This window comes from Muntiacus reevesi, chromosome 8 (genome assembly GCF_963930625.1).
Source record: "Muntiacus reevesi chromosome 8, mMunRee1.1, whole genome shotgun sequence".
In the NCBI taxonomy this organism is placed as follows: Eukaryota; Metazoa; Chordata; class Mammalia; order Artiodactyla; family Cervidae; genus Muntiacus; species Muntiacus reevesi.
This window is the reverse complement of record NC_089256.1, coordinates 45,525,811-45,552,705: the sequence shown is the minus strand read 5'-3', so window position 1 is coordinate 45,552,705 and position 26,895 is coordinate 45,525,811. Positions and strand designations below refer to the sequence as shown.

General features: G+C 38.7%; 1 protein-coding gene across 1 annotated transcript in view; it reads right to left on the bottom strand.

Annotated features, from left to right (window-relative positions):
• FAM162A (family with sequence similarity 162 member A) overlaps positions 1–26,771 on the bottom strand; it is a 38,654-nt gene extending 11,883 nt beyond the window's left edge. The window contains exons 1-3 of the mRNA XM_065942628.1: positions 26,613–26,771; positions 6,344–6,466; positions 3,898–4,006 (exon numbers count right to left, since the gene is read on the bottom strand). Of these exons, the coding sequence (XP_065798700.1) occupies positions 3,898–4,006; positions 6,344–6,466; positions 26,613–26,646 (266 nt within the window). The 5' untranslated portion in view covers positions 26,647–26,771. The remainder of the gene's footprint in view (positions 1–3,897; positions 4,007–6,343; positions 6,467–26,612) is intronic.
• Positions 26,772–26,895: the final 124 nt, after the last annotated feature.

Below are 26,895 nucleotides of genomic sequence, written 5' to 3'. Positions count from 1 at the left end.
AAAGTCATCCAAGTCCAGGAAGCACAGAATCTCATACAGGGTTAACCCAAAGAGGAACACACCAAGAATACTGTAATCAAAAATCAAAATGACAAAAATTAAAAGTAAAGAGAGAATACTAAGAGCAGCAAGAGAAAAGTAACAAATTACATAGAATGACATTCCCACAAGGCTATCAGCTGAATTTCCAGTAGACTCTGCAGGTCAGATGGAAGTGACATGATATATTTAAAGGAATGAAAGAGAAAAACCTACAACCAGGAATAGTCTACCCAGCAAGGTTGTTATTCAGATTTGATGAAGAAATAAAAAACTTTACAGACAAGCAAAATCTAGGAGAATTCAGCACCATCAAAGCAGCCTTAACAATAAATGTTAAACGAACTTCTCTAGGCAAAAAAGAAAAGGCCACAATTACAAAAAAGAAAATTATGGAATGAAAGAGCTCACTGGCAAAGGTAAACCAAAGTTAGGAAATCATTCACATACAAAGTTAGTAAAGGTAGGAAATCATTCATACAAAAAGATAGTAGGGAGATTAAGAGAGACAAGTAGTTATGGTCATCTGTATCTACAGTAAGCAGTGAAGGGATACACAAAACAATCAGATACAAAACATGGGCTTCCCAGGTGGCACAATGTAAAGAATCCACCTGCCAATGCAGGAAATGCAAGAGACATGGGTTCGATTCCTGGGTCAGAAAGATCTCCTGGAGAGGGAAATGGCAACCCAAAAATCCAGTATTCTTGCCTGGAGAATTCCAAGGACAGAGAAGCCTGTTGGGTTACAGTCCATGAGGTTGCAAAGAGTCAGACATGACTGAGCTACTGAGCATGCACACATACACACACATGATATCAAAAACAGTAGTCATCAGGAGAGGAATGTGCAAACTCAGGTGTTTTTTTAAAATGCATTTGAAACTAAGAGATGAGCTCCTTAAAACAATCACGTATATACCCAGACTGCTATATAAAAACCTCATGGTAACTGCAAACCAAAACCCTATAATAAATATACACACAACAAAGAAAAAGGAATGCAAACATACACTAAAGATAGTCATATCGGAAAAGAATAGAATAAAAGAAGAAAGAAAAAAAGAGCTACAATACAAATCCATACTACACATAAAAAACAAACAACAAAGACCTATTGTAGAGCATAGGGAACTATATTCAATACCTTGTAATAACTTATAATGGAAAAGAATAGATGTGTGTGTATATATATATATATATATATATATATATAAAACTGAATAACTCTGCTGTACATGTGAAACACTGTAAATCAAATATATGTAAATAAAAAATCCAAAATAATTAACAAAAAGGCAGTGAGGATATACATATACATGATTACCTTAAATGTAAATGAACTCAATGCTCCAACCAATAAATACAGACTGAATGGAAGAAAAACAAGACCATATATATGCTGCCTACAAGAGACTCATTTCAGATCTAGAGACACATACAGACTGAAAGTGAGAGGATGAAAAAAGGTATTTCATACACATGGTAATCAAAAGAAAGCTAAAGTAGCAATATTCATAGCAATCAGACAAAACAGACTTTAAAATACTGTTACAAGAGACAAAGAGAGACAGTATAATGATCAAGTGATCAATCCAAGAAAACATAACAATTGTAAATATATCTGCACCCAACATAGGAGCTCCTCAATACGTAAGGTAAAAATTAACTGACATAAAAGGAGAAATTGCAAGTAAGACAATACTAGTATGGGACTTTATTTATTTATTTATTTATTTATTTTTAATTTTATTAGTTGGAGGCCAATTATAGTATGGGACTTTAATACCCCATTTACATCCAGACAGAAAATCAATAAGGAAACACAGATCTTGATAACACATTAGACTAAATAGACTTACTTGATACATTTAGAGTATTTCATATGAAAGCAGCAGAACATTCTTTTCAAGTGCACATAGAACATTCTCCAGGATAGGTCATATGCTGGGTCACAGGGCCAGTTTCAGTAAATTTAAGAAAACTGAAATCATATCAAGCATCTTTTCCAACCACTATGAGACTAAAAATCAACTATAAGAATTAACTGCAAAAAACACAAACATGCGGAGGCTAAGCAATATGCTACTAAACAACCAATGGATCAGTGAAGAAATCAAATAGAAAATAAAAAAACCTAGAGACAAATGAAAACAAAAACACAACAATCCAAAACCTCTGGGATGCAGCAAAAACAGTTCTAAGAGGGAAGTTTTTAAGCAATATAAGCTTGCCTTAGGACATAAGAAAATCTCAAATAAACAAATTAACCTTACACCTAAAGCAACTAGAGAAAGAACAAACAAAACCCAAAGTTAGTAGAAGGAAAGAAATTACAAACATCAGAGCAGAAATAAATTAAACAAAGACTAAAAAAAACAACAACAGCAAAGATCAATGAAACTAAAAGCTGGTTTTTTGAAAAGATAAACAAAACTGATAAACCTTTAGCCAGACTCATTAGGGAAAAAAAAAAGTGAGAGGGCCTAAATCAATAAAATCAGAAATGAAAAGGGAGAAGTTACAGCCCACACCACAGAAATACAAAGGATCACAAGAGACTATTATGAAAAACCATATGCAAATAAAATGGGAACCTTGAAGAAATGGACAAATTCTTAGAAAGGTACAATCTCCCAAGATTGAACCAGGAAGAAATAGAAAATATGAACAGACCAATAATTAGTATTGAAATTGAATAGTATTTTAAAAACTCCCAACAAATAAAAGTTTAGAACCAGATAGCTCCATGGGGGAGCTGTAGCAAACATTTAGAGAAGAGTTAACACCTCTCCTGCTGGAACTATGCCAAATAATTTCAGAGGAAGGGATACTTCCTAACTCATTCTATGGGCTACCATCACCCTGGTACCAAAACCAGACAAAGATACCAACAACACCAAAAAAATAACAGACAAGTATCACTGATGAACATGGATGCAAAAATCCTCAACTAAATACTAGAAAACCAAACCAAACCCAACAATAACTTAAAAGGCCCATACACCATGATCAAATGGGATTTATCCCAGGGATGCAAGGATTTTTCACCACCCACAAATCAATCAGTATGATACACCACATTAGCGAACTGAAGAACAAAAACCACATGATGATCTAAAACAGATGCAGAAAAAGCTTTTGATAAAATTTAATATTGGTTATGGTAAAAACTCTCCAAAAAGTGGGCACAGAAAGAATATACCTCAAAACAGTAAGGGCCATATATAAAAAAGCCCACAGCTAACATTATACTAAACAGTGAAAAGCTGAAAGCATTCCCTCTAAGATCAGGAAGAAGACAAGAATGCCCACTCCTGACTCTTTTATTCAACACAGTTTTGGAAGTCCTAGCCATGGCAATCAAAGAAGAAAAAGAAATAAAAGGAATCCAAATTGGAAAGGAAGAAGTCACTGTTTGCAGATGACATGATAACCATACACAGAAAATCCTAAGGATGCCACCAGAAAAACTACTACAGTTCATCAGTGAACTGGATAAAGCTGTAGGACCAAAATTAACATACAGAAATCTGTTGCATTTCTATATGCTAACAAAAAATATATAAGAAAGAGAAATTAATTTAGTTACTTTCTATAGCTAGGAGAGAAAATCAAATCAGCTGACTTCAGAGTAACTGACAGCTCTTCACTAGGCACTACACAAGCGCAATGATAACACACTGATTTTCTAGCACTGCTTTTATTCCAGGTACTTGTCAAAAAGTAAACGTTTAGAAAAGTGGAAACTTTTAAATATGGCTGAAAGGTTTTAAATAGACTCAGAGCAACTGATTTTCCTTTAAAATAGATTGCTGAAAAATAAAAGCTGCTTACAACCCTAACTTCAGCACTCACGAGACAGTCTCTGGAATGTCATCTTCCTTTTTGAAGCGACCTGACCATATTAGAATCTTCTTCTCCCAGTCCGTAGGTTTGTGCAGTGGCACTCTGTGGCTGTAAGTGTCTATGAGAAAAACAAGAGAAGATATTTATGTGAGATTGACTCCCAAATTTAGCAACAGAAAAATGCTATTTGTGCTTTTTAGCTATTCACTAAACAGAATCACTGAGAAATCACAAGTTAATTAGAGCTTTATTTGAACGGAATTTCTTAGGTTGCTTATATATTTCTTAAATGAGATTCAAAAATTTTGTAAGGACTGAGGTAAAATAAAAGCGTTATTTTCCAATATAAGCCCAAGCCACTGAAAGCTGAAAGAACACCATGAACAAAGATATAAAGATGAGAAGGATGAACTAAGAAGGGAACAGCATGGGAGCCTGTTTGACTTTGGTAGAATTTTTAAGTCTGTGAGGTAAAATCAGATTATAAAAGAACCTGAATGGCAGGCTAAGGGTTTTAGACCTGACTCAAGAACTATTGTACTTAGAAAGTTTAATCTGCACAGTGGCTGGAAAGAGAAAGGATAGGACAGAGTGGACAAGACCAAATAGGAGATTATAATAGAAGCTATTACAATACAAGGGTGAGTTGTTATAGTCTCAGCTAGAGTTGTAACAGTTCGAAGGGAAACAAAAAGTCAATCTGAAAGAATTCAGAGACTGGTTAAGATAAAGATGGATTCATGAAGAACCTCAAACTTGGATGATTAATACAAAAGCAGTATTGTTAACCAAAACAAGGCGACTGAAGACAACCAGTGAGGAGAGGGAAAAGTACTAATGCCATTTTAGATCTACTGGGTCTAAATTTACGCCATCTGAGTAAGTTTCATTAATGAGTTGGGAGTGGAGATAACCTCTGGTGCAAAGAGCCAGTGAGGATGACAGACGCAGAAGAGCAGGGGCTGAGTGTTGGTGCACGACCCAGAAAGGACAAAGAGGCAGCAGAGGAAAATGGAGCAGCTGAAACAGGCAGAACCACAGACTATAAAAGAGTCTTTCAAAGGTAGGGGAAGTCACTGAAGATGAGAAGCAGAAAAAGGGGATCACAGAATGTCAGAGTTACAAAGGACCTTGGAGATAATCTCATCTAACTTTCATGTACTGCTGACGTCTCTCTTGCAGACAGACCATCTCCTTGACTACGTCACCTTTGTTTATGCTGCACCTTTCACTTAATCAGAAGCCAACAGCAAGAGGAACAGAAAAGTCACTAGGGAAAAAAAATCCTTAAAGAACCAAAGGCAAGAAAAGACATTCAGAAGTACAGAAATAGTATTGCTGTAATCTTTTAGCACTTGGTACTTTCTCTGCAGTTTATTTTTACTTTATGTACTACATTCTCATTAAAGACAATTCAGAAAGTACAGACATGAAAAAAGAAAAAGATAAAACCATGCTTAATTCTTCTCTCATAGTATGAGCACTATATGTTTATTTTGGTATGTTTCCTAAATCTTATCACCATACATAGGCACATATATGTAATTTCTGTATGTACCATTTTTGGGCTTACACACAATGTAAAATTTTGTATCCTGCCTTGTTCATTAACATTATAACAAAAACTTTCCATGCCAGTATGTTGTAATTATAAGCACCATTTCCAACAGTTGCACAACTCATCAAGTAGATCTAATCTATAACCATTCCCAGATTATTTAACATTTAGACTAATTTCTCATTTTCCTTTATATGTGTATAAAAATATAGATAGATATATATACATATATATAAATAAATGGGAACAGCTTTACATTCAAAGCTTTTTCCACATAAAGGGATTATTCCTTAGGATAGATCCCCAGAAGTGAAATACCAGGTCAAGGGGTGTAAATACTTTTAACCTCTTAATAAATATTCTTTGACAACAGTTATTTTCCACCCACCAGTACCTATCTGGCCCTAGTGTAGGGCCCAGAAGAAGCAATTCCCATGAAGAAGCAATGAGCAAGTAGTTCCTGGGGGCCATACAGTTTAAATATTATGCTCCTTCTCTCCACAGTGCTGACAGTGACAGAACGTGGAGTTAGGGATAGGACTAAACATGGCTGAGGTTAATGTACAAGCCAGTGCGTAGCCCTAAGTATACTGTACCCAAACGTCAGTTTTTGATCTGGTTCATCTTTGAGGCTGACCAATATTTACTTTGGTACATCTATCATCTACAGAAAGCTCTAGTCAAATCCTTGAGGTAAGAGATGAAAATGACAAATGGGAAAAAATGAAGAAATCACTGCCACACGTAAGCACAACTAATGTAAGTACAACTTGGGAGGCCGGAACTACATGATAGGGAGCCCTGTGACCACCTCTCTCTTAGGTTCTTTTGATTCCAGGTTGTTCTAGTCTTTGGGAGCTGCCTAGTCCATAACTGGAAAGACAAATACAAACTTACGGGTTGGAGGCTTTGGACTTTCCTGGGGTTTGCTGCAAAATCCATTTGTTCTCTTCAAATCAGAGTTTCTGGTAAGCCTTAATGATGAGAAAGCATCTCTTTCACATGACCTAAGACAACTTCCTAGTAAAGAGAAAAAAAAATGTTTCAGATAAAGGAAATCTGATATCTTACAATGAAAAATGCCTGCAAAATACATATTTCATCCATAAAAATTAACTCACTTAAAAAATGAATATCCTACTCTATGTAAGATACATGTACTATATTTAAAGTGTTTAGTGCTATCTTAAAATATGCATGTTTTGCTGATTAGGAAATTAGGAATTTACAATACATTTTATTGGCTTTAAGTTTTATAAAAGTATAAAACTTCTCACGTGTCTTATAACAATAATGATTCTGCTATGAATCATTAGTGTTAGTATAACCCTCAGTGTTAGCAGGAACATTTTTAATCAATAATTAATCAGAATTCAAAGCAGAGACAGCCAGAAACAGTTCTGATGAGGATAAAAGGGGATAATTCTGAGTATGGGGGTGGGGAGTCATACAAGAGACTAGGGCTGATCCTCAGTCAAAGGATCATCACAAAAGAGCCCTAGGGCCCTAGGATGTGGAAGAAAGGGAGCACTACAGAAGAATGAAACAGAAAAGAAAGCTGGAAAGGCAGCAATAATAAATCTGATCAAGATCCTGACGCTCCATGATGCTCTGCGTAACAAAGAAACGGATACCCAAGATTTGCCTTTAATGTGACAAGAATGAGCCCTCACAGCTTTGTGCTTAAAAATTCACAGAATTCAAGCAGTTTTAAAAAGCTATTTGTTAGTGGATAAACAATCTATATACCTTTGAAGTTCCAGATACCTAACAGAGAGTCATTGTAGCTTCAGAGTTTGAAGCAGTAAGGGGAGAAAGAGAGGGAAGAGCAGTAAAATGTGTTTACAGCACAGGACCTCCCAAAGTTGCTAAGAACCATAATTACCTGGCTTTTTCTTTCTCCTGTTTAAGAAAATCTTTAAACATAGCAATCTTAAAGAAAAATCATTGTGGACTTCTCATGGGCACACATTTATATTTGTGTAAAGATTTTTAAAAGAAAACTTTTATTGATACATAATTTCACATTAAAAATTCATCCTTTTAAATGTGTAAAACAAAGAATCACCTTCTGCTTCAATGTTCTGCTTGACAGGAATTAATCAGAGAGAGAGAGGGGGGCAAAAGATGGAGGAGGGAGTTAGCTTTGCTGTCCACTAATAACTGGACAGAGACTTCCTTAAATGCCTTTCACCAATAAGTTTGCCAGCTTTTGCTGGGCTCTGTGTGCATTTGGGGGGCGTGCTCTGGGAGTGCATACGGAAGAAGCTGTTTGCATTGTATTACCTCTGAGTAAGGTTTAAAAAAAAAAAGGCAAGCCCTGCTAAGTGAGGGTTTCCATGGAGCAGACAGACAGACCAAATAGTAACAGTCCTCTGGCGATAGGGGCTTGCAGAACTCCAAATCCATTCTGCCTTTTTCAGTGTCTGCTATATTTTTCAGAGCTACATGATTTCAAGGTATTAGTTACAAAGTATTACTGTGAAGTCAAGAGGAGACAGGAATCAGTTAACATTCCATGAGCCTTGCTATTCTTACCATGCATGACTAAGTCATTTTCTTGGACAAACACTACACAGGTTGTCACAAGCCTCTGGTTATTACCTAGAGTTCTGAAAAGGTTGACTCTAAGACTATGGTCATATTTTCATTGCTTTTATATAAGAGTGAATTTTCAGAGGTCCTATTTTCAGAGTGAATTGTCAGATTCACTAACATACCTTAAGCTGGACCCTCTATTTGTATCAAGATTTGTGGTTGCCTGCAGTCTGATTTCTTTCACAAGAGGGCTCATTTATTTCAGTTTTCTAGGCAGTAGTCCCAGAAGGCTTTGCCTGGGTCTGAGTGACCACACTACCAGTGCCACCTAGTGACAGCACGTGTACACTGTAAGAAAAGTAGATAAAGTATAATTGATCTTAGTTTTTTCCGCATTTTAAATGTTGATAATGTAGTATTTACTTCAACAAGGCTGATTTAAAGGTTAAATGGAAAATACACGTGAGAGCATTTGGCAAGATGCTTGAAACATGGCAGGTACTCTAAACATTAAGTTTGTTTCCACTAATCAAAACATTTCCAGAGCACTTCAATTTTATCCCTAAGATGGTCAGAATTTCTGACCAAGGTAGTTTTAAATTGTTATCAGGGCACGAATAAATTCCATGAATCTCTTCTAAAGTTCTTCATAGCTTTCAAGATTAAAACAAAAATATTTAATGCTGTGATTCTCAAACTTCAGGATGCATCAGAACCACCTGAATGGCTCAGTAAAATGCCAATCATAGGCACACCTATCTCCAGTTTTAGAAACAGTTTGGGATTGAGTCTGCATTTCTAACAAGCTCTTAGGTGAAGCTTCTACTGCTGCTTTGAAACCACACTTTGAGAACTACTGGGTTTTTTTTTTTTTTTTTTTTAAGCTATGGCAAAAAACATATAACACAAAATTTACCATTTTAACCACTTTTAAGTGTACAGTGCTACGGCATTAAGTACACACACATTGTTTTGCCACCGTCATCACCATCTGGGGCTTCCCTGATGGCTCAGTGGTAAAGAATTTGCCCTCCAGTGTAGGAGACAGGGGTTTGATCCCTGGGTCAGGAAGATCCACTGGAGGAGGAAATGGCAACCAACCCCTGTATTGTTGCCTGGGAAATCCCATGGGCAGAAGAGCCTGGCAGGCTGCAGTCCATGGGGTTCTCAGAGAATTGGACATGACTGAGCACACACACACCATGACCATCCATCTTCAGGGCTTTTTCATGTTCCCCAGAGGACCACTGGTTTAATGTGACCTATAAGGTCCCTTCCCACACCATCCTGTCCTATCCCCTTCTGGCAGGTACTGAGACAGAAAGGAACCAAGTTAACTGACAATGAGCTCTACTGTCTAAAGAGGAAACAGAAAAAGAACCAATAATTATCTCCTTAGGTACCATCCTTTCCCATCCCTCTTAATTAGAACAGAGTAAGTTTAGAAAAACAGAACAGAGACAGTTTAGAAGAGTAAGAGACAAATTGCCTCTTAGCTCTTTAGTTCAGTTCAGTTCAGTCGCTCAGTCGTCTCCAACTCTTTGCAACCCCATGAACCACAGCATGCCAGGCCTCCCTGTCCATCACCAACTCCCGGAGTCCACCCAAACCCATGTCCATCAAGTCAATGATGCCATCCAACCATCTCATCCTCTGTTGTCCCCTTCTCCTCCCGCCCTCAATCTTTCCCAGCATCAGGGTCTTTTCAAAAGAGTCAGGTCTTAGCATCAGGTGGCCAAAGTATTGGAACTTCAGCTTCAGCATCAGTCCTTCCAATGAATATTTAGGACTGATTTCCTTTAGGATGGACTGGTTGGATCTTCTTGCAGTCCAAGGGACTCTCAAGAGTCTTCAGTCCAAAAGCATCAATTCTTCTGTGCTCAGCTTTCTTTATAGTCCAACTCTCACATCCATACATGACTACTGGAAAAACGATAGCCTTGACTAGACAGACCTTTGTTGACAAAGTAATCTCTCTGCTTTTTAATATGCTGTCTAGGTTGGTCATAACTTTCCTTCCAAGGAGTAAGTGTCTTTTAATTTCATGGCTGCAATCACCATCTGCAGTGATTTTGGAGACCCCCAAAAGTCAGTTCAGGTTAAAGCAAAAATGTTACCAAGTACACCTACTTACTGTCAGTCACACAAATGCACGTTTGGAGACATTCATTCAACAAATGTACTAGTCAGGTATTGTTCTAGGCAATATAAAAAACAGATAAAACTTTATGCCAGATGCGCTTATATTCTACTGGAGGAAGGGGAAAAAAAAAAAATATATATATATATATATATAGTTAGATAGTAAATGCCAGAGAGAAAAAATAAAGGGGAAACAAAGTGTTTGTGTGCTTAAAATGTGGTGTGTGTGAGATTTTTACATAGGGCAGTCAGAGAAGTTCTCTATGAGAATGCCATGAAGGAAGTCAGGGAGCTAGCATGCAGGTAGATACTCCAAACAGAAATAGTAGTAAGTGCAAAGGCCCTAAAGTGGTTCCAAGGACATAACGAGGCGGCCGGCATGGCCAGAATAGAGGAATAATGAAAAGAGAGCAGGCCTTGAGGTTACAGACACACCTGGGATGGAGGTGAAGAATAGGGACTTAAAGGCATGAGAGGTTTACCTAGATCAGAAAATATCTCCCAACCTTTTGTTACTACAACTTCACACTGGATGCCAGTAATTTTTCTCTCCCTAAGGTATAAATGGTATTAAAGCATAAATACACATAATATTATACAATTAGAAACAACAGACTATTAGAAAAAATAATTTAAAAAAACCCAGCATCACTTAAAAAAATATATGAAGTCTTGATGTGATTTTGGTACTTATTCTGCAACTTCAATAAAATTGAAGCATAAAAGTTTTAGTATAATTATTAAGACTACTTTTCTATCTCAAAGAGATAAGAATTTATTGCCCCAGACATCCAGGCCAAAAATTTTCCATCCTCTGGTGGATCGCAATTAAAAACAAAAAAAAAAAACCCAAAAGAAAAACAGTTCCTTAACCCCCTGGCTTCACTAGCAGCCTGTCCCTGGCTGACCAAACTGTCCCCAGGGCCTTAGCAGAAAGTGAAGCCTCATTGTGCCTGGAAGGCTCTGACTGGCAAATGGCTTGTTAATCTTAAGAGTAGCTGTTCTTAAGTTTTAGTATGCAACACAATCACCCAGAGGACTTCTAACACATTCTACTGGACCCCGTTTCCAGAGTTTCTGATTCAGTAATTGTGGAGTCTGAGAATTTGCATTTCCAACAATTTCCCAGGTGATGCCAATCCTGTTGGTCTGGGGGTCCACAATTTGTATATCAGTGCCTTAGAGTTATTACTGCTCCCTGGAGGCTTTAGCGGGTCAGCCTCAATGAGTCTGATTCAAGTACTGACTTCTGTCCTGTTGTCCTTTCCTTTCCTTTCATTTCAACCCCATGATGGGCAGTGTAGAGCAGTGGGCAGGCTTTTTTCTTCCCCCTCAGAATCATTCAAGACTCTCCCGGAGATAACGGTCAATAATGTTAGCTGGAATATGACCAATCTCTGAGAATCAGTGATGATAAATGAAGGTTCAGTGAATGCTGGTGGAGAAAGAGGCTTTATAAGATTATTTAATTTAGTGTTTCTTAACCTGTGTGAGGGCTTCCCTGGTGCCTCAGCTGGTAAAGAATCCGCCTGTAACGCAGGAGACCTGGGCTTGATCCCTGGGTTGGGAAGATCCCCTGGAGAAGAGAACTGGCTACCCACTCCAGTATTCTGGCCTGGAGAATTCCATGGACAGTATAGTCAGACACGACTGAGCGACTTTCACACACACTAGAACCTGTGTCAAGATCAGCTGCCAGGTCTGTTGCAAGTATGTTGCTAGGTATGAAGTTTGCCAATGATCTGCTTAAAAATAAAATCATGGCATTTTATTGTCAAAACCCCTAAAACTGTACATCACAAACAACTTTAATATATGCACATTTAAAAATATCAACCAGGAGACTGGGTGATTCCCAGGATGGAATGCAGACTCTGACAAATGTATCCAATTCTATTAAAAATGCATGACTACCAGTATATACCAGGATTGAACAAGTAACTAACTAAATGGTAGATAATGACAGCCAGGTTTCTCACTGTCAAAGAAAGAAGTTCCAAAAGCAAGGGTGGAAGGCTAGAAAGAACATGGTGCTGGATTAGTCAGAGAACTCAGTATGAGCACCTTTAGTACATATATATATATATATATATATATATATATACACACACACACACACATGTATGTGTACATATATATAGATGACAGATACGAGAGCAACAGAGACATAAATGTGTGTGTACACATGGCTTAGTACACATGTGTATTTCCTAGCTGTGCCCACTAAGGCCTGGAATCAATGACACTTAAGTAGCAATAAGCATACTCACTGACCAAATCTTGGTGTCTAAATACCATTATCCAATAAAAGGAACCCAGGCTCCCTGGAGAAAACTGGCTGATTCTATGTGGGGGTAGAGAAAATACAAGATGAATCTGGAATATCCTGGAATGCCAGAAAGTAGTGTTCAAAAATCAATACGATGGGGGCCTGTAAAGGGACATGGAAGTTGATCTGATAAAGCCTAAACTGGAATAATTTGAGCAACAAAGTAAATAACGCAGTAATGGATTATAGCAAGGTAAAAAATATGAGTCCATCCATAAAAAAATGTGTCCAATAATAAATCATGTGGATATTAATAAATCACACTGTCTAGTATGATGTGATGAGGAGGGCACTTTACCTCTGTGCTATTTATTCTTTCCCAAAACCCATAATCCTAGTCTTAACATGAGAAAGCGTCAAGCAAAACCAAACTGAGAGATATCTCACAAAATATCTGACAAGTATTCCTCAAAACTGGTAAGACCATGAAAATCAAAGAATGTGAAACCATCACAGATCAGAAACCATAACAGACCATATCTATGGAGATATGACAACTAAACGCAACATGGTATCCTGGATTGGATCCTGGAATAGAAAATGGACATCAGCAGAATAACTAGTGAGAAGCAAAGGAAGCCTCTCCTTCAGTGGATAGCAAAGTACCAATGTTAATTTCTTAGTAATGACAAATGTATTGTGGGTTATGTAAAATGATAAAATTAGAGGTAATTGGGTAAGCAGTACACAGAACTCTGTACTATCTTTGTGACTTTTCTGTAAATAAAATTATTCTAAATAAAAATACTATTAAACATGGGCTTAATTATATCTTACTGTTTTTACTTTATACAAACTATGAACAAATGTATATTTACTTAATATTAAGTATTTTAAAAATTAGAGAAGATTTGATGTAATCTCTATAAAAATGTCAGTCTCACTCATTTGCACTCCAGTATGCTTTTGGAATAGGACAGAAAAGGAAAGAAATGGAGCATAATAGGAAATGTGCCCAATTCAGGGTAGACCAAAGATGTGCAGGTGAAGATCATCTGCCTAGGGTACTTTGGTGAAACTGAGATGAGAAAATGACACATGATGATATATATCTTGTCATACTCTGCTATTTTCAAATGTTGTTGCCATCTCCTGTGAGCTTGTTCCAAGTGCAGACTTTCAGCTCCACCATAGACCTACAGAATTTGAATCTGTATTTTTAATGAGATATCCAAGTCATACACATGAACATTTTATTTCAAGAAGCAAATACCCACATTCATTCAATATTTTGATGCGTACATATTTTGTGCTGGACACATGAAAACCAATACCACATACTCTAAAGTCTGTAATAGTGCTATTCAGCCTCAGCTGGGAGCTTCTTGGAAATACTTCTCAGACACCAACCCAAAATTAGAATCTCCTGGGGTGAGGATTAGAAAAATGTTTTCACAAGCCCTTCATGTGATGTTTACGCACACTAAAATTTGAGAAAGATGGATTTCAAACTCTGTATACTGGAATCAACACAAACAAAAACAAAAAAACCAAACAAAAAAACCAACCAACAGGGCCATCCCAGATCAATTAAATCCCAATTCCTGTGAACAGGACTCTGGTATTAGTATTCTTTAGAAAGATTTTCTAAGTGATTCTAATGCACTGCCATGTTTGAGAACTGCTCTTCAGCACAACTAGCTGGAGTCTAGCCTTTTGAACAAAGGCTACAAGAATGAGCAAGGTACACCTGCAGAGTTAAACACATATGTCTCTAGCTGTGTTCAAAATCCCTCTTTTCAATGACATAAAGCCACTCTCAGTAACATGGAGCAAACTGGGGATTATTATGCTAAGTGAATAAGACAGAGAAAGACAATCATATGACATCACTTCTATGTGGAATCTTAAAAACAATACAAATGAATATATTTACAAAACAGAAACAGACTCACAGACATAGAAAACAAACTTACAGTTACCAAAGGGGAAAGGGTGGAGGAGGGATAAAATAGGAGTTTGGGACTAACAGATACAACACACTATTATAAACAAAATAGATAAAAAGCAAGGATCTTCTGTACAGCACAGGGAACTATATTTGATATCTTGGCCTTACAAATAGCTGAGAAAAGAGAAGCGAAAAGCAAAGGAGAAAAGGAAAGATATTCCCATTTGAATGCAGAGTTCCAAATAGCCAGGAGAGATAAGAAAGCCTTCCTCAGCAATCAATGCAAAGAAATACAGGAAAACAACAGAATGGGAAAGACTAGAGATCTCTTCAAGAAAATTAGAGATACCAAGGGAACATTTCATACAAGGATGGGTTCGATAAAGGACAGAAATGGTATGGACCTAACAGAAGCAGAAGATATTAAGAAGAGGTGGCAAGAATACACAGAAGAACTGTACAAAAAAGATCTTCACGACCCAGATAATCACAATGGTGTGATCACTCACCTAGAGCCAGACATCCTGGAATGTGTAGTCAAGTGGGCCTTAGAAAGGATTACTATGAACAAAGCTAGTGGATGTGATGGAATTCCAGTTGAGCTATTGCAAATCCTGAAAGATGATGCTGTGAAAGTGCTGCACTCAATATGCCAGCAAATTTGGAAAACTCAGCAATGGCCACAGGACTGGAAAAAGTCAGTTTTCATTCCAATCCCTAAGAAAGGCAATCCCAAAGAATGCTCAAACTACCGCACAATTGCACTCATCTCACACGCTAGTAAAGTAATGCTCAAAATTCTCCAAGTCAAGCTTCAGCAATACGTGAACCAAGAACTTCCAGATGTTCAAGCTGGTTTTAGAAAAGGCAGAGGAACCAGAATCAAATTGCCAACATCCTCTGGATCATCGAAAAAGCTAGAGAGTTCCAGAAAAACATCTATTTCTGTTTTATTGACTACACCAAAGTCTTCGCCTGTGTGGATCACAATAAACTGTGGAAAATTCTGAAAGAGACGGGCATACCAGACCACCTGACCTGCCTCTTGAGAAACCTGTATGCAGGTCAGGAAGCAACAGTTAGAACTGGACATGGACCAACAGACTGGTTCCAAATAGGAAAAGGGGTACGTCAAGGCTGTATATTGTCACCCTGCTTATTTAACTTATATTCAGAGTACATCATGAGAAACGCTGGGCTGGAAGAAGCACAAGCTGGAATCAAGATTGCCAGAAGAAATATCAATAACTTCAGATATGCAGATGACACCACCCTTATGGCAGAAAGTGAAGAGGAACTAAAAAGCCTCTTGATGAAATTGAAAGAGGAGAGTGAAAAAGTTGGCTTAAAGCTCAACATTCAGAAAACTAAGATCATGGCATCTGGTCCCATCACCTCATGTGAAATAGATGGGGAGACAGTGGAAACAGTGTCAGACTTTATTTTTTGGGCTCCAAAATCACTGCAGATGGTGACTGCAGCCATGAAATTAATAAGACGCCTACTCCTTGGAAGAAAATTTATGACCAACCTAGACAGCATATTAAAAAGCAGAGACATTACTTTGCCAACAGAGGTCCGTCTGGTCAAGGCTATGGTTTTTCCAGTGGTCATGTATGGATGTGAGAGTTGGACTGTGAAGAAAGCTGAGCGCCAAAAAATTGATGTTTTTGAACTGTGGTGTTGGAGAAGACTCTTGAGAGTCCCTTGGACTGCAAGGAGATCCAACCAGTCCATCCTAAAGAATATCAGTACTGGATGTTCACTGGAAGGACTGATGCTAAAGCTGAAACTCCAGTACTTTGGCCACCTCATGCGAAGAGTTGACTTATTGGAAAAGACCCTGATGCTGGGAGGGATTGAGGGCAGGAGGAGAAGGCCGACAGAGGATGAGATGGCTGGATGGCATCACGGACTCGATGGACATGAGTTTGAGTAAACTCTGGGAGCTGGTGATGGACAGGGAGGCCTGGCGTGCTGCGATTCATGGGGTCGCAAAGAGTCGGACACCACTGAGTGACTGAACTGAACTGAACTGAATAACCTATGAATGAAAAGAGTCTGAAAAATAACATATATACATATATATATGTACAACTGAATCACTTTGCTGTATGTTTGAAACTAACACATTGTAAATCAACCATATATCCAAAAAAATAATTTAAAAAGGCTCATAAAATGGATGAGTTACTAAAATTTCATTGTGGAAATCAAAAACATTCTCAAATTATTTACAAGGAAACAATGTTCCTTTTTCATGTCCCATGGAAAGATTTATTTTATCTAGATACTTAGCTGGTTCTCATGCTAGCCCACAAACGCCTATTTAATCCTTCTTGAACTGAAATAGGATACTGCTTGTCCTAAAATGGCAAGTCTGAGGAAGGAACTCTGAAAGTTTGTTTTGTGAATCAGTCATTTTTTTTTTTTTTTTCAGAGTCAATTTTAAGTCTCAAGTGGAAAAAACTAAATGTATGTTTATCCTGAGGATGGCACAGTTCCTACACGTAAACTATCTTGTCAATACATTTTATATTATGATAAAGTCATATGTCAAATGTTTGTAGCTGCTCAGTAGACCTACTATAAAGAAGAATAAGGTAGTGTAATTATATCACACAGAGAAACTGTAACTCTTATTCCCAGCCCGAGCTCATTTAGAATAGAGAACCACTGATTTGCTTTTTACATTGGAAGCAAAGCCGGGCTGCCCTAAAAGCTGAGCACAACAAAACAAATGAAAAAGACTGAAACATTAACATGCTCTGAGCTTTTTCAGAGATGAGACCTTAACAACTTGGTATCTCATGGCTGCAACTATTCTGACAAATGATGGATTTCTTCTGGCTTCAAACACTGATTTGCCCTATTCTTGTATGTGACATAGAATTTTGGATCTGGCTGCCAGGCAACTAGTGCTCACAAGCCTTACTGCTGACATGCTGATGTTCTAGTGCTGAGAACTTAAGTGGTGATACTGGCATAATGCACTCTCGTTCAGCACTCTGTGCTTATCCATGCTCCTCACAGTGACAGTCCTTTTGTCTGCCAAACCCCAAAAAGATTTTGGGGAAAAGGAAAAGCAGTTTTGAGTAGGAAACAAAAACTAACCATGGTGAGTCTGGCAGATAAATCTGAGTGCAGAATGCAGGACTGGCTGGGAGTGTGGGAGAAGCAGGATAAAGAGAGCAGAAGTGGGTAGACACAGATGTGGAAATCTCCTCTTAAGTGGTGTCACAAGTTCAAGTGGGTTTGTAAAGGAAAGAGGATACTTACAGGTATCAATGGAAAGAAACTAACAGATGTGAAAATACTAGTAAGGAAAATGAGCAAGACACAATGGCATCATAAGTTTTGTGGGCTGGCTAGAACTGTAATTACCATTTGAAACATTACTTCTATGGAAAAAAATATTAAAGTTCAAAAATAGATTTATAAATAAACCTTTGGAACCTGGCCAGTTTTTAAGCTGAGGTGGCGGGAGGGGTTGGGAGAGGGGTGGGCCACGACTCTACGGAAAAAAAGTACCCATGTATCTGGTGGGTGGCCAAATATCAGTGATAAGGGGCTACTCCTTGGTAATCATTTATCCTCCCATCAACATCCCAGCCCACTCCCAACAGTGGTTATTTGAAATTCTCTCTACCTCAGCTGTCGACCTGAATAGGTTTTGTGACAGAACAGATTCCCTACCTCTGCATCTGTGTTTCATCCATCCACACAACTCTTCCTTCATTCTGAACCATTCCATCTGTGATCATTCTTGCTGAGAGATGCTGTACCAAAATTCTCATAACCTCTAGATCTTTCTTTTCCACTGCCTTTTTCTTGCCAAACACTGTCTCCCCACTCTTAAACAAACCAAAAAAAAATCATCATATTATAAAAGTAACGCTTGCTCATAACAGAAAATTTGGGAAACTAAAAATACACATGAAGAAAAACAAAAGCAGCCATAATTACACCATCTGGGGATAATAACTTGGTGTATTTTTCCCCAGATGTCTTCCTATACTTAAACATAACATACACATTTTCCATTTCCAGATAATTCCATATCTTGCTTATGTCACACTTTACCAAGACATTAATTAAAAAATACTTCTGATACTGCATAACATCCAATGGATATAAGCTGAATTCAATCATTCTCTATAGCTGGATTTATTTCCCATTTTTCACTACTACAAATATTCCAATGAATTCAGTTCAGTTCAGTCGCTCAGTCGTGTCTGACTCTTTGCGACCCCATGAACCACAGCACGCCAGGCCTCCCTGTCCATCACCAACTCCTGGAGTCTACCCAAACTCATGTCCATTGAGTCAGTGATGCCATCCAGCCATCTCATCCTCTGTTGTCCCCTTCTCCTCCTGCCTTCAATCTTTCCCAACATCAGGGTCTTTTCCAATGAGTCAGCTCTTCACATTGGGTGGCCAAAACATTGGAGTTTCACCTTCAACATCAGTCCTTCCAATGAACAGCCAGAACTCATTTCCTTTAGGATGGACTGGTTGGATCTCCTTGCAGTCCAAGGGACTCTCAAGAGTCTTCTCCAACACCACAGTTCAAAAGCATCAATAGTTTTCTACAGAATCTTTAATGGCATTTCTGGTTATTTTCTCATATAGAATCCTGGTGGTAGAGGACTAAGGGGTACAATGGTTAAAGGACATGAACCCTTTTAAGATTCTTTTTTTTAATATTTTAATTTTATTGGAGTATAGTTGATTTACAATGTTGTGTTAGTTCCAGTGTATAGCAAAGTGATTCAGTTATACATATGTGTGTGTGTGTGTGTGTGTGTGTGTGTGTATTTTTTTAGACCCTTTTCTCATATAGGTTATCACAGAATACTGGGTAGAGTTCCCTTGCACTATACAGTAGGTCTTTGTTGGTTACCCATCTTAAATACAGTAGGGTGCGTGTGCTCATTTCAAAACTCCTGATTTATCCCTCCATCCAACATTTCCCTTTGATAACCCTAAGTGTATTGTTGATATCTATAAGTCTGCTTCTGTTTTGGAAATAACATTTGTACTTTTTTTAAAAATTAGATTCCACATGAGTGATATCATAGTTGTCTCTCTGACTTACTTCACCTAGTATGATAATCTCTAGGTCCACCCTCAAGATTTTTAATATATGTTTAACAAACTGCTTTGCAGAAAGGCTGAGTCAATTTACACATCTGCTGGTAGCTGATGAGAATTCCTGACACATTATACTACAGTGGCCCTGAGGGTCCACTATCTTGAACAAAACATTCACTTGTTTTCAACAGCTCCTATAAATAAAATACCATCTCCTTCCTTTCATAGTTCAAGTAACTGAATAAGTGGCATGTATTTACTACCCTGACCCCATCACCACATGTTAACTACAATGTTCCTTCCCCCACTCGTTTACTAAAGTTGCTGTAAATTAGTGATCTCTTTCTAGTCATATGAATACGTCTTTTGGAATCTTATCACTAGCTTATTAGACTCTCCTCTTCCCAGCTTTGATCTCATCCTTCTACAAGGACTCAGTCCTCCTGTTCATTACACTGCCATGTTTTCCCCCTTCATCTCTGATCTCTGTGAACTACTTTCTTTAATATCCTCTGCCACTTCCTATTGTTTACACTATGTCAGGCCTCCAAGGTTCAGTCTTTGCCTCTATTTCGCTCTACTTATGGAGGGCTCCTCCATTCTGTTTTAATAATCAGCTCAAAACTGATGGCTCTCATATATTTCTCTAACTCTACTCTTCCTTTGTCTTTGGGTCTTTATGTTTTTCTTTTCTTTTTTTTCTTTTTCTTTCTTTTTTTTTTTTTTGTCTTCGGGTCTTTAATTGAGAGGTTCCATCCTCACCTATAACTCAATGTCATCTCCTACTCAATAATGCACCATCCTCTCTGCCAAATTCCCAAATGCCAAATTCCTTCCCAACTCTCTTATTTCTGACAATGGGGCAATACTCCTTCAGTCCTCTACACTCAAAAACTTTAGTCTCTATGCCCTTTCTTACATTACTCTATGTCTCAAAGTCATACGAATAGTTTCTTCAAAACACTTCCTAGATAAATTCCTTTTTTATCATTTCCATCATTACTTCACCCACAGATTACAGTAATATCTTCACAGGTAGCAGCTACCATGTTAATTTTCCAAAAATGTTTTTTAATGACTTTTGCTTGAAGGTTTCCTTTTTGTCCAAAATCATCTGGTTAAAATCCTCAGAGGCCATACTTTATCTTCTATTACCTCCTGCAATCCAAGATAATCTTTTCTCCCTACTGCCCTTTCTCCTCCAACACTCTTTCTATACTCATTACTGCCCCCACCTTTGTTCATGTCACTCTCCCATCCCTTTTGTTTCAATGAAGCCTTCAGTAGATAACCCTAACCTACACTACTTTTCCTTTCTCTGAATGCTCGGGAGGGGGCTGGTGGGGAAAAGCCCTGATTTGTAGCTTTTGCCAAAAACCCTCACCATGGCAGATGTCTAGGTACCAAAGTAACAAGACTAACTGTGAAACTAGAAAGAGATATGTGTAAAGCCAAAAGGAACCCGCTTCAGGACACCAGAGCAGCATTTAAAATCTGTTCTGCAATCTAGCACTTAATATCTACTATCTTGTATAAGCTCTCCAAGTATATTATATACGTCTGTTTATTGCAATAAACTCTAGAAGAGCTTGCAATAAGCCCTAGAAGAATGGCAGTCCACTCATTCTAGAGCTTTCTTCGTGAATAGGGCACACAGTGTTTGTTTGATAAAAACCTGTTGGCAAGGCCTGGAGGAAGTGATAAGCAAAGTCAAAGACTAGAGGCATGAAATGGTAAAAATGGGCATGTACTCATTTAGGGCTGATTAGCAAGAACAAACAAAAAGTACAATGAAGGAGCAGAATGTACAGTAAGTCCCCAACATAGGAATCTTCAAGTTGTGAACTTTCAAAGATGCAAACATGGCCCTGTATGTCAGCTGTTGTACTGTACCACTGTACTTTTCAAGGTACTCTACTGTAGTATTAAAAATGTTTTCTGTGTTTATTTTTTATATGTTATTTGTGTGAAAAGTATTATAAACCTATTGCAATAGTATAATATAGCTAATTGTGTTAGATGGGTACCTAGGCTAGCTTTGTTGGGCTTACGGGTAAACTGGACTTGGGACGGAATTCATTTATATGCAGGGGACTTACTGTAGTAGAAATAAAATCAGAATAGGAACTGGGACATATTCCCAGCTTTGTACTTGTGTGACCCTTACCAAGTCAATTTTCTTTTTGGGCCTCATTGGTAAAATTAGGGTACATGACTTCTAAGTTATTTCTTAATTCTAATGCTTTGGCATGAGTTAAACTGACAAGGAGGCTGTCCATGGCCCACTTCATTGGCATAATAATAATAATAAATTCATTTTAAAATCTCCTATTAAGTCAAAGGAACTTAGGGCAGCAAATACTTTTTGAAGGTGTGAATAAACATTCTTAAAAGACCATTTCATTCCTTTGGGCTAATAATTATTATATAGAAAGTAATAGTTAATATAAAAAACAATTATCTTTAAAAAATAATACAATATTAAAAAAATTATTCCAAAAAATATCTATTGCCTATCTACTATAAGATGGACACTGGTAAGTGCTGAAGTTAGAGTAAAAACAGACCCACTTTACTCTCATGGTACCCACAATAGCATGGGTCACTAGCCACCTATTTACAAATCATCATAAAAGTGCTTTTTACCTTAGCACAGATTGCTCTGTGTAATGTAATCAATGCCAGTGATTATACAGTGGAAGTGACAGATTCAAGGGATTAGCTCTGATAAGACAGAGTGCCTAAAGAACCACGGATGAAGTTCACAACATTGTACAGGAGGCAGTGACCAAAATTACCCCCTAGAAAAAGAAATTCAACAAGGCAAAATGGTTGTCTGAGGAGGCCTTACAAATAGCTGAGAAAAGAAGAGAAGCAAAAGGCAAAGGAGAAAAAGAAAGACATACCTATCTGAACACAGAGTTCCGAAGAATAGCAAGGAGAGATAAGAGAGCCTTAGGTGAACAATGCAAAGAAATAGAGGAAAACAATAGAACAGGAAAGACTAAAGATTTCTTTAAGAAAATTAGAGATACTAAGGGAACATTTCATGCAAAGATGGGCACAATAAAGGACAAAAACGGTATGGCCCTAACAGAAGCAGACGATATTAAGAAGAGGTAGCAAGAATACACAGAACTGTACAAGAAAGGTCTTAATGACCTGGATAATCATGATGGTGTGATCAATCACCTGGATCCAGACATCCTGGAATGTGAAGTCAAGTGGACCTTAGGCAGCACCACTATGAACAAAGCCAGTGGAGGTTATGGAATTCCAGCTTTCAGGATTTATTTCAGGATATTTCAAATCCTAAAAGATGATTCTGTGAAACTGCTGCACTCAACATGCCAGCAAATTTGGAAAACTCAGCAGTGGCTACAGGACTGGAAAAGGTCAGTTTTCATTCCAATCCCAAAGAAGGGCAATGCCAAAGAATGTTCAAACTACAGCACAACTGCACTCACATCACATGCTAGCAAGATCATGCTCAAATTCCTTCAAGCTAGACTCCAACAGTATGTCAGCCAAGAACTTCCAGATGTAAAGTGGGATTTAGAAAAGGCAGAGGAATCAGAGATCAAATTGCCAATATCCACTGAATCACAGAAAAAGCAAGGGAATTCCAGAAAATATCTACTTCTGCTTCACTGACTACACTAAAGTCTTTGACTGTGTGGATCACAACAAACTGGAAAATTCTTAAAAAGATGGGAATACTAGACCACCTCACCTGTCTCCTGAGAAGTCTGTATGCAGGTCAAGAAGCAACAGCACTGGACATGCAACAATGGACTGGTTCCAAATTGGGAAAGGAGTACATCAAGGCTGATATTGTCACCCTGCTTATTTAGTTTATATGCAGAGTACATCATGTTAAATCCCAGACTGGATGAAGCTCAAGCTGGAGTCAAGACTGCTGAAAGAAATATCAATAGCCTCAGATATGCAGATGACACCACCCTAATGGCAGAAAGCAAAGAGGACCTCAAGAGTTTCTTGAGGGTGAAAGAGGAGAGTGAAAAAGCTGGCTTAAAACTCAACATTCAAAAAACTAAGTAAGTTCATGGAATCCAGTCCCATCACTTTATGGCAAATAGTTAGGTAAAAAATGGAAACAGTGACGGACTCAATTTTCTTGGGTTCCAAAATCACTGGGGACATGACTGCAGCCATGAATTGCTCCTTGGAAGAGAAGCTACACAGCATATTAAAAAGCAGAGACATCACTTTGCTAACAAAGGTCCCTATAGTCAAAGCTATGGTTTTTCCAGCAGTCATGTACAGATGTGAGCGCTGGACCAAGAAGAAGGCTGAGTGTCAAAGAAACAATGCTTTCGAACTATGGTGCTGGAGAGACTCTTGAGAGTCCCTTGGTCTGCAAGGGGATCAAACCAGTCAACCCTAAAGGAAATCAAAATCAACCCTCAATATTCACTGAAAGCACTGATGCTAAAGCTGGAGCTCCAATACTTTGGCCATCTGATGCGAAGAGCCAACTCATTGGAAAATACCTTACTACAGAGAAAGACTGAAAGCAGGAGAAGGGGGAGACAGAGGAAGAGATGGTTGGATGGCATCATCAACTCAATGGACATGAGTCTGGGCAAACTCCAGGAGATAGTGAAAGACAGGAAGCTTGGTGTATTGCAGTCAATGGGGTCACAAAGAGTCGGATACAACTGAGTGACTGAACAACAACAAACGGATGCCAGCTACGCCCTCTCTTCCCCAGACAGGCATGCTGCTGCTGCTGCTAGGTCACTTCAGTCGTGTCCGACTCTGTGCAACCCCATAGACGGCAGCCCACCAGGTTCCTCCGTCCCTGGGATTCTCTAGGCAAGAACACTGGAGTGGGTTGCCATTTCCTTCTCCAATGCATGAAAGTGAAAAGTGAAAGTGAAGTCGCTCAGTCAAGTCCGACTCTTTGCGACCCCATGGACTGCAGCTCACCAGGCTCCTCCATCCGTGGGATTTTCCAGGCAGGAGTACTGGGGTGGGTTGCCATTGCCTTCTCCCCAGACAGGCATACAACTATAAAAATTTGAATGTAATTTCTGAGGTTCATAGGTCCTCTTATCTGTGAAAAGGTCCAAGAACCAAAAGTTAACAACACTGACCTATTTCTACAGCTACATCGACAAAACAAACAAATCCAAGATCATAAAAGTCTATATTCTTTTTGCTTGTTAAGGAAGTATAGATTCCCAACAGATATGATTAGAAATAAAGGTCCATCATTTAAAGGATTAAGCTCTGTCTTTTTGAAATTTCATTCACCTAAAGTATCTCCTTCCAAACAATATTCTGGATAAGTGAGGTATGCCTACCATTCCTTTAGTAAGGCTGCCAGTTAAATCACTCTTCTTACTTGAAAACTATTTGCATATGAATGACTGCTTCAGTTTCACAAACCTGCATTTCATGACTCTTCCATTTCACACCAAATAGATCCTGTTAGCCATGACAAATACATGTACATACATATCTGAACAAGCAGCTCGAACAAAGCAAAGTGTACAAGTTCCAGAATTTGAGGGCACTGACTCATCTCCTGACTCTTAACATTTTACAGCGAAGCGAACTGGGACAAGTTATCTAACCCTCGGACCTTTGTTTATTCATTTGTAAAATAGAGAGGGGATGATAAGAGTTACCTAAGAGTGCTACTATGAATAATCAATCACATAAGACAATGCAGGCGAAAGTATTTAGATATAAAATGGGGAAAAGTGAGTGAAAGAGCAGATTGCTTGGAGTTGCTCACAAAATATCAGACGTTCAGAGATCCTTTGGAAAGAGTTGCTCATATAACATCCTTAGAGGATCTATCTGGAATAAAACAAATTGTCCTTAAATTGCTCAAGGAATTTTGTTTTGACTGAGTGCCCAACAGTAAAGTTCTTAAAAGTTTGCAAGAGGTTTTGAAATCCTTATAGTGCATAAATGTATTAATATTCTCAAGGCAAGAACATGAACTAATTAAAAACATTCAGTGTTGGTTCCATAGTCAAAGTCCCTTTTACAAGACATTTTCTAGAGAGCAGAGATTCTTTCGCTTACCTTACTAAAAAGGATAACTGGATGTATACAAAAGATTTTAAGCAAATTAGTTCATCAAAACTGAACAAATCAATGAAATCAAACTTCTTTAGTGGAAAGGGTATTTATTTTAAAGGAAATAAATAATATTCAGTCTGAAACGAGTTTTCCAGCCTATTCTCCACTGAAACGCAAAATAAGCCATGCAAAGGATAGCTTTTTCTACGTTATTTCATTTTTACATTTACAATGTTCATTTACATTATCCTAATCACTAAGTTTAGGCGATTCTCATTTAAAATGTGAATTAAACAACTTTTTGGTACTAAGGAATCAATCATTACACATTATTAAAGTTCATGAACAAGACCTAAAGAGTGATTTGCCCTGGTGCTAGAAAACAGCCAAAAGGCAAATACTCTTGATTTCTAAGCCCCTAGTAAGCAAAGGCTCTGTTGGTTCCCAAGAAGGCTAATTAAGTTCTGACTCCCAAAAAGGCATTACAGAAATGTCTACAAGGGAAACAAAACGAATGTCCTGCGTTTACATAACACTTTCCTCCAAGAAATTCAAAGCACTTGATTGTAGAATTATTTAAAAGAAATGTATTCTCTCCCCACTTATACCAAATACTACTATTCTGGGAGACCTTAAATCTGTTGCCAAATCAGATACCAAATGGGTAGGAAACTCCAGACTAGAAATTTTCTCTGAGGGATAAACTCTAGAGACGGTTGGGGGTGGGAGCGAGGAGGACACTAAGACTCACGGAAAGCTGAATCAATCAGGCAATGGAGTTCGAGGAATGGCAGGTGCATTAACAACTGACTCAGGGCCTGGGGGGTCGCGAAACTGATCGTAACAAGCGCCCATTAAGTTGGAGGCAGCTGGGTGGATGCAGAGCCTGGTGCGAGGGTCACTCCTGTCCAGTCCGCATGTCTGCTTACCAGCTGCGCGCTCAGCCCCTGTTCTCTCCCACTATTACTACCCTGTAATCAGGATCCCAAACTACCTGAGGGGAATGCGTAACAGAACAGAGCAACTACCAGGCCTAACGGGGCTGCAGGCTTCCTTCACCCAAAGCGGCCAAGCTGGCTTCCCGCCCACCCTCAGCGCCTCCCGCGTCTCACCAGCCACCAGGCGCAGGCCGCGGAGGCTCGCCATGGCCGCCTACTCCGCCGACCAGCACAGTGCCCCAAAGCCAGCGGTGGTGCGGGCGAGCTCAATGTCACCCAGCGCCGGGCAAGTGAGGACGAGAGCACCGGTGGTGGGCGGGGCTTGTGGAAGGTGAGGGCAGAGCCGGAGAGCCGAGCGTGGCAGGGTGGTGGGCGGGGCGTGAGTGACGTAAGAGTGATGGCCGGGCCCTGTGGGCGGGGCCTGCGCGATGCTCGGAACGTGCGGGGCGTGCGTAGC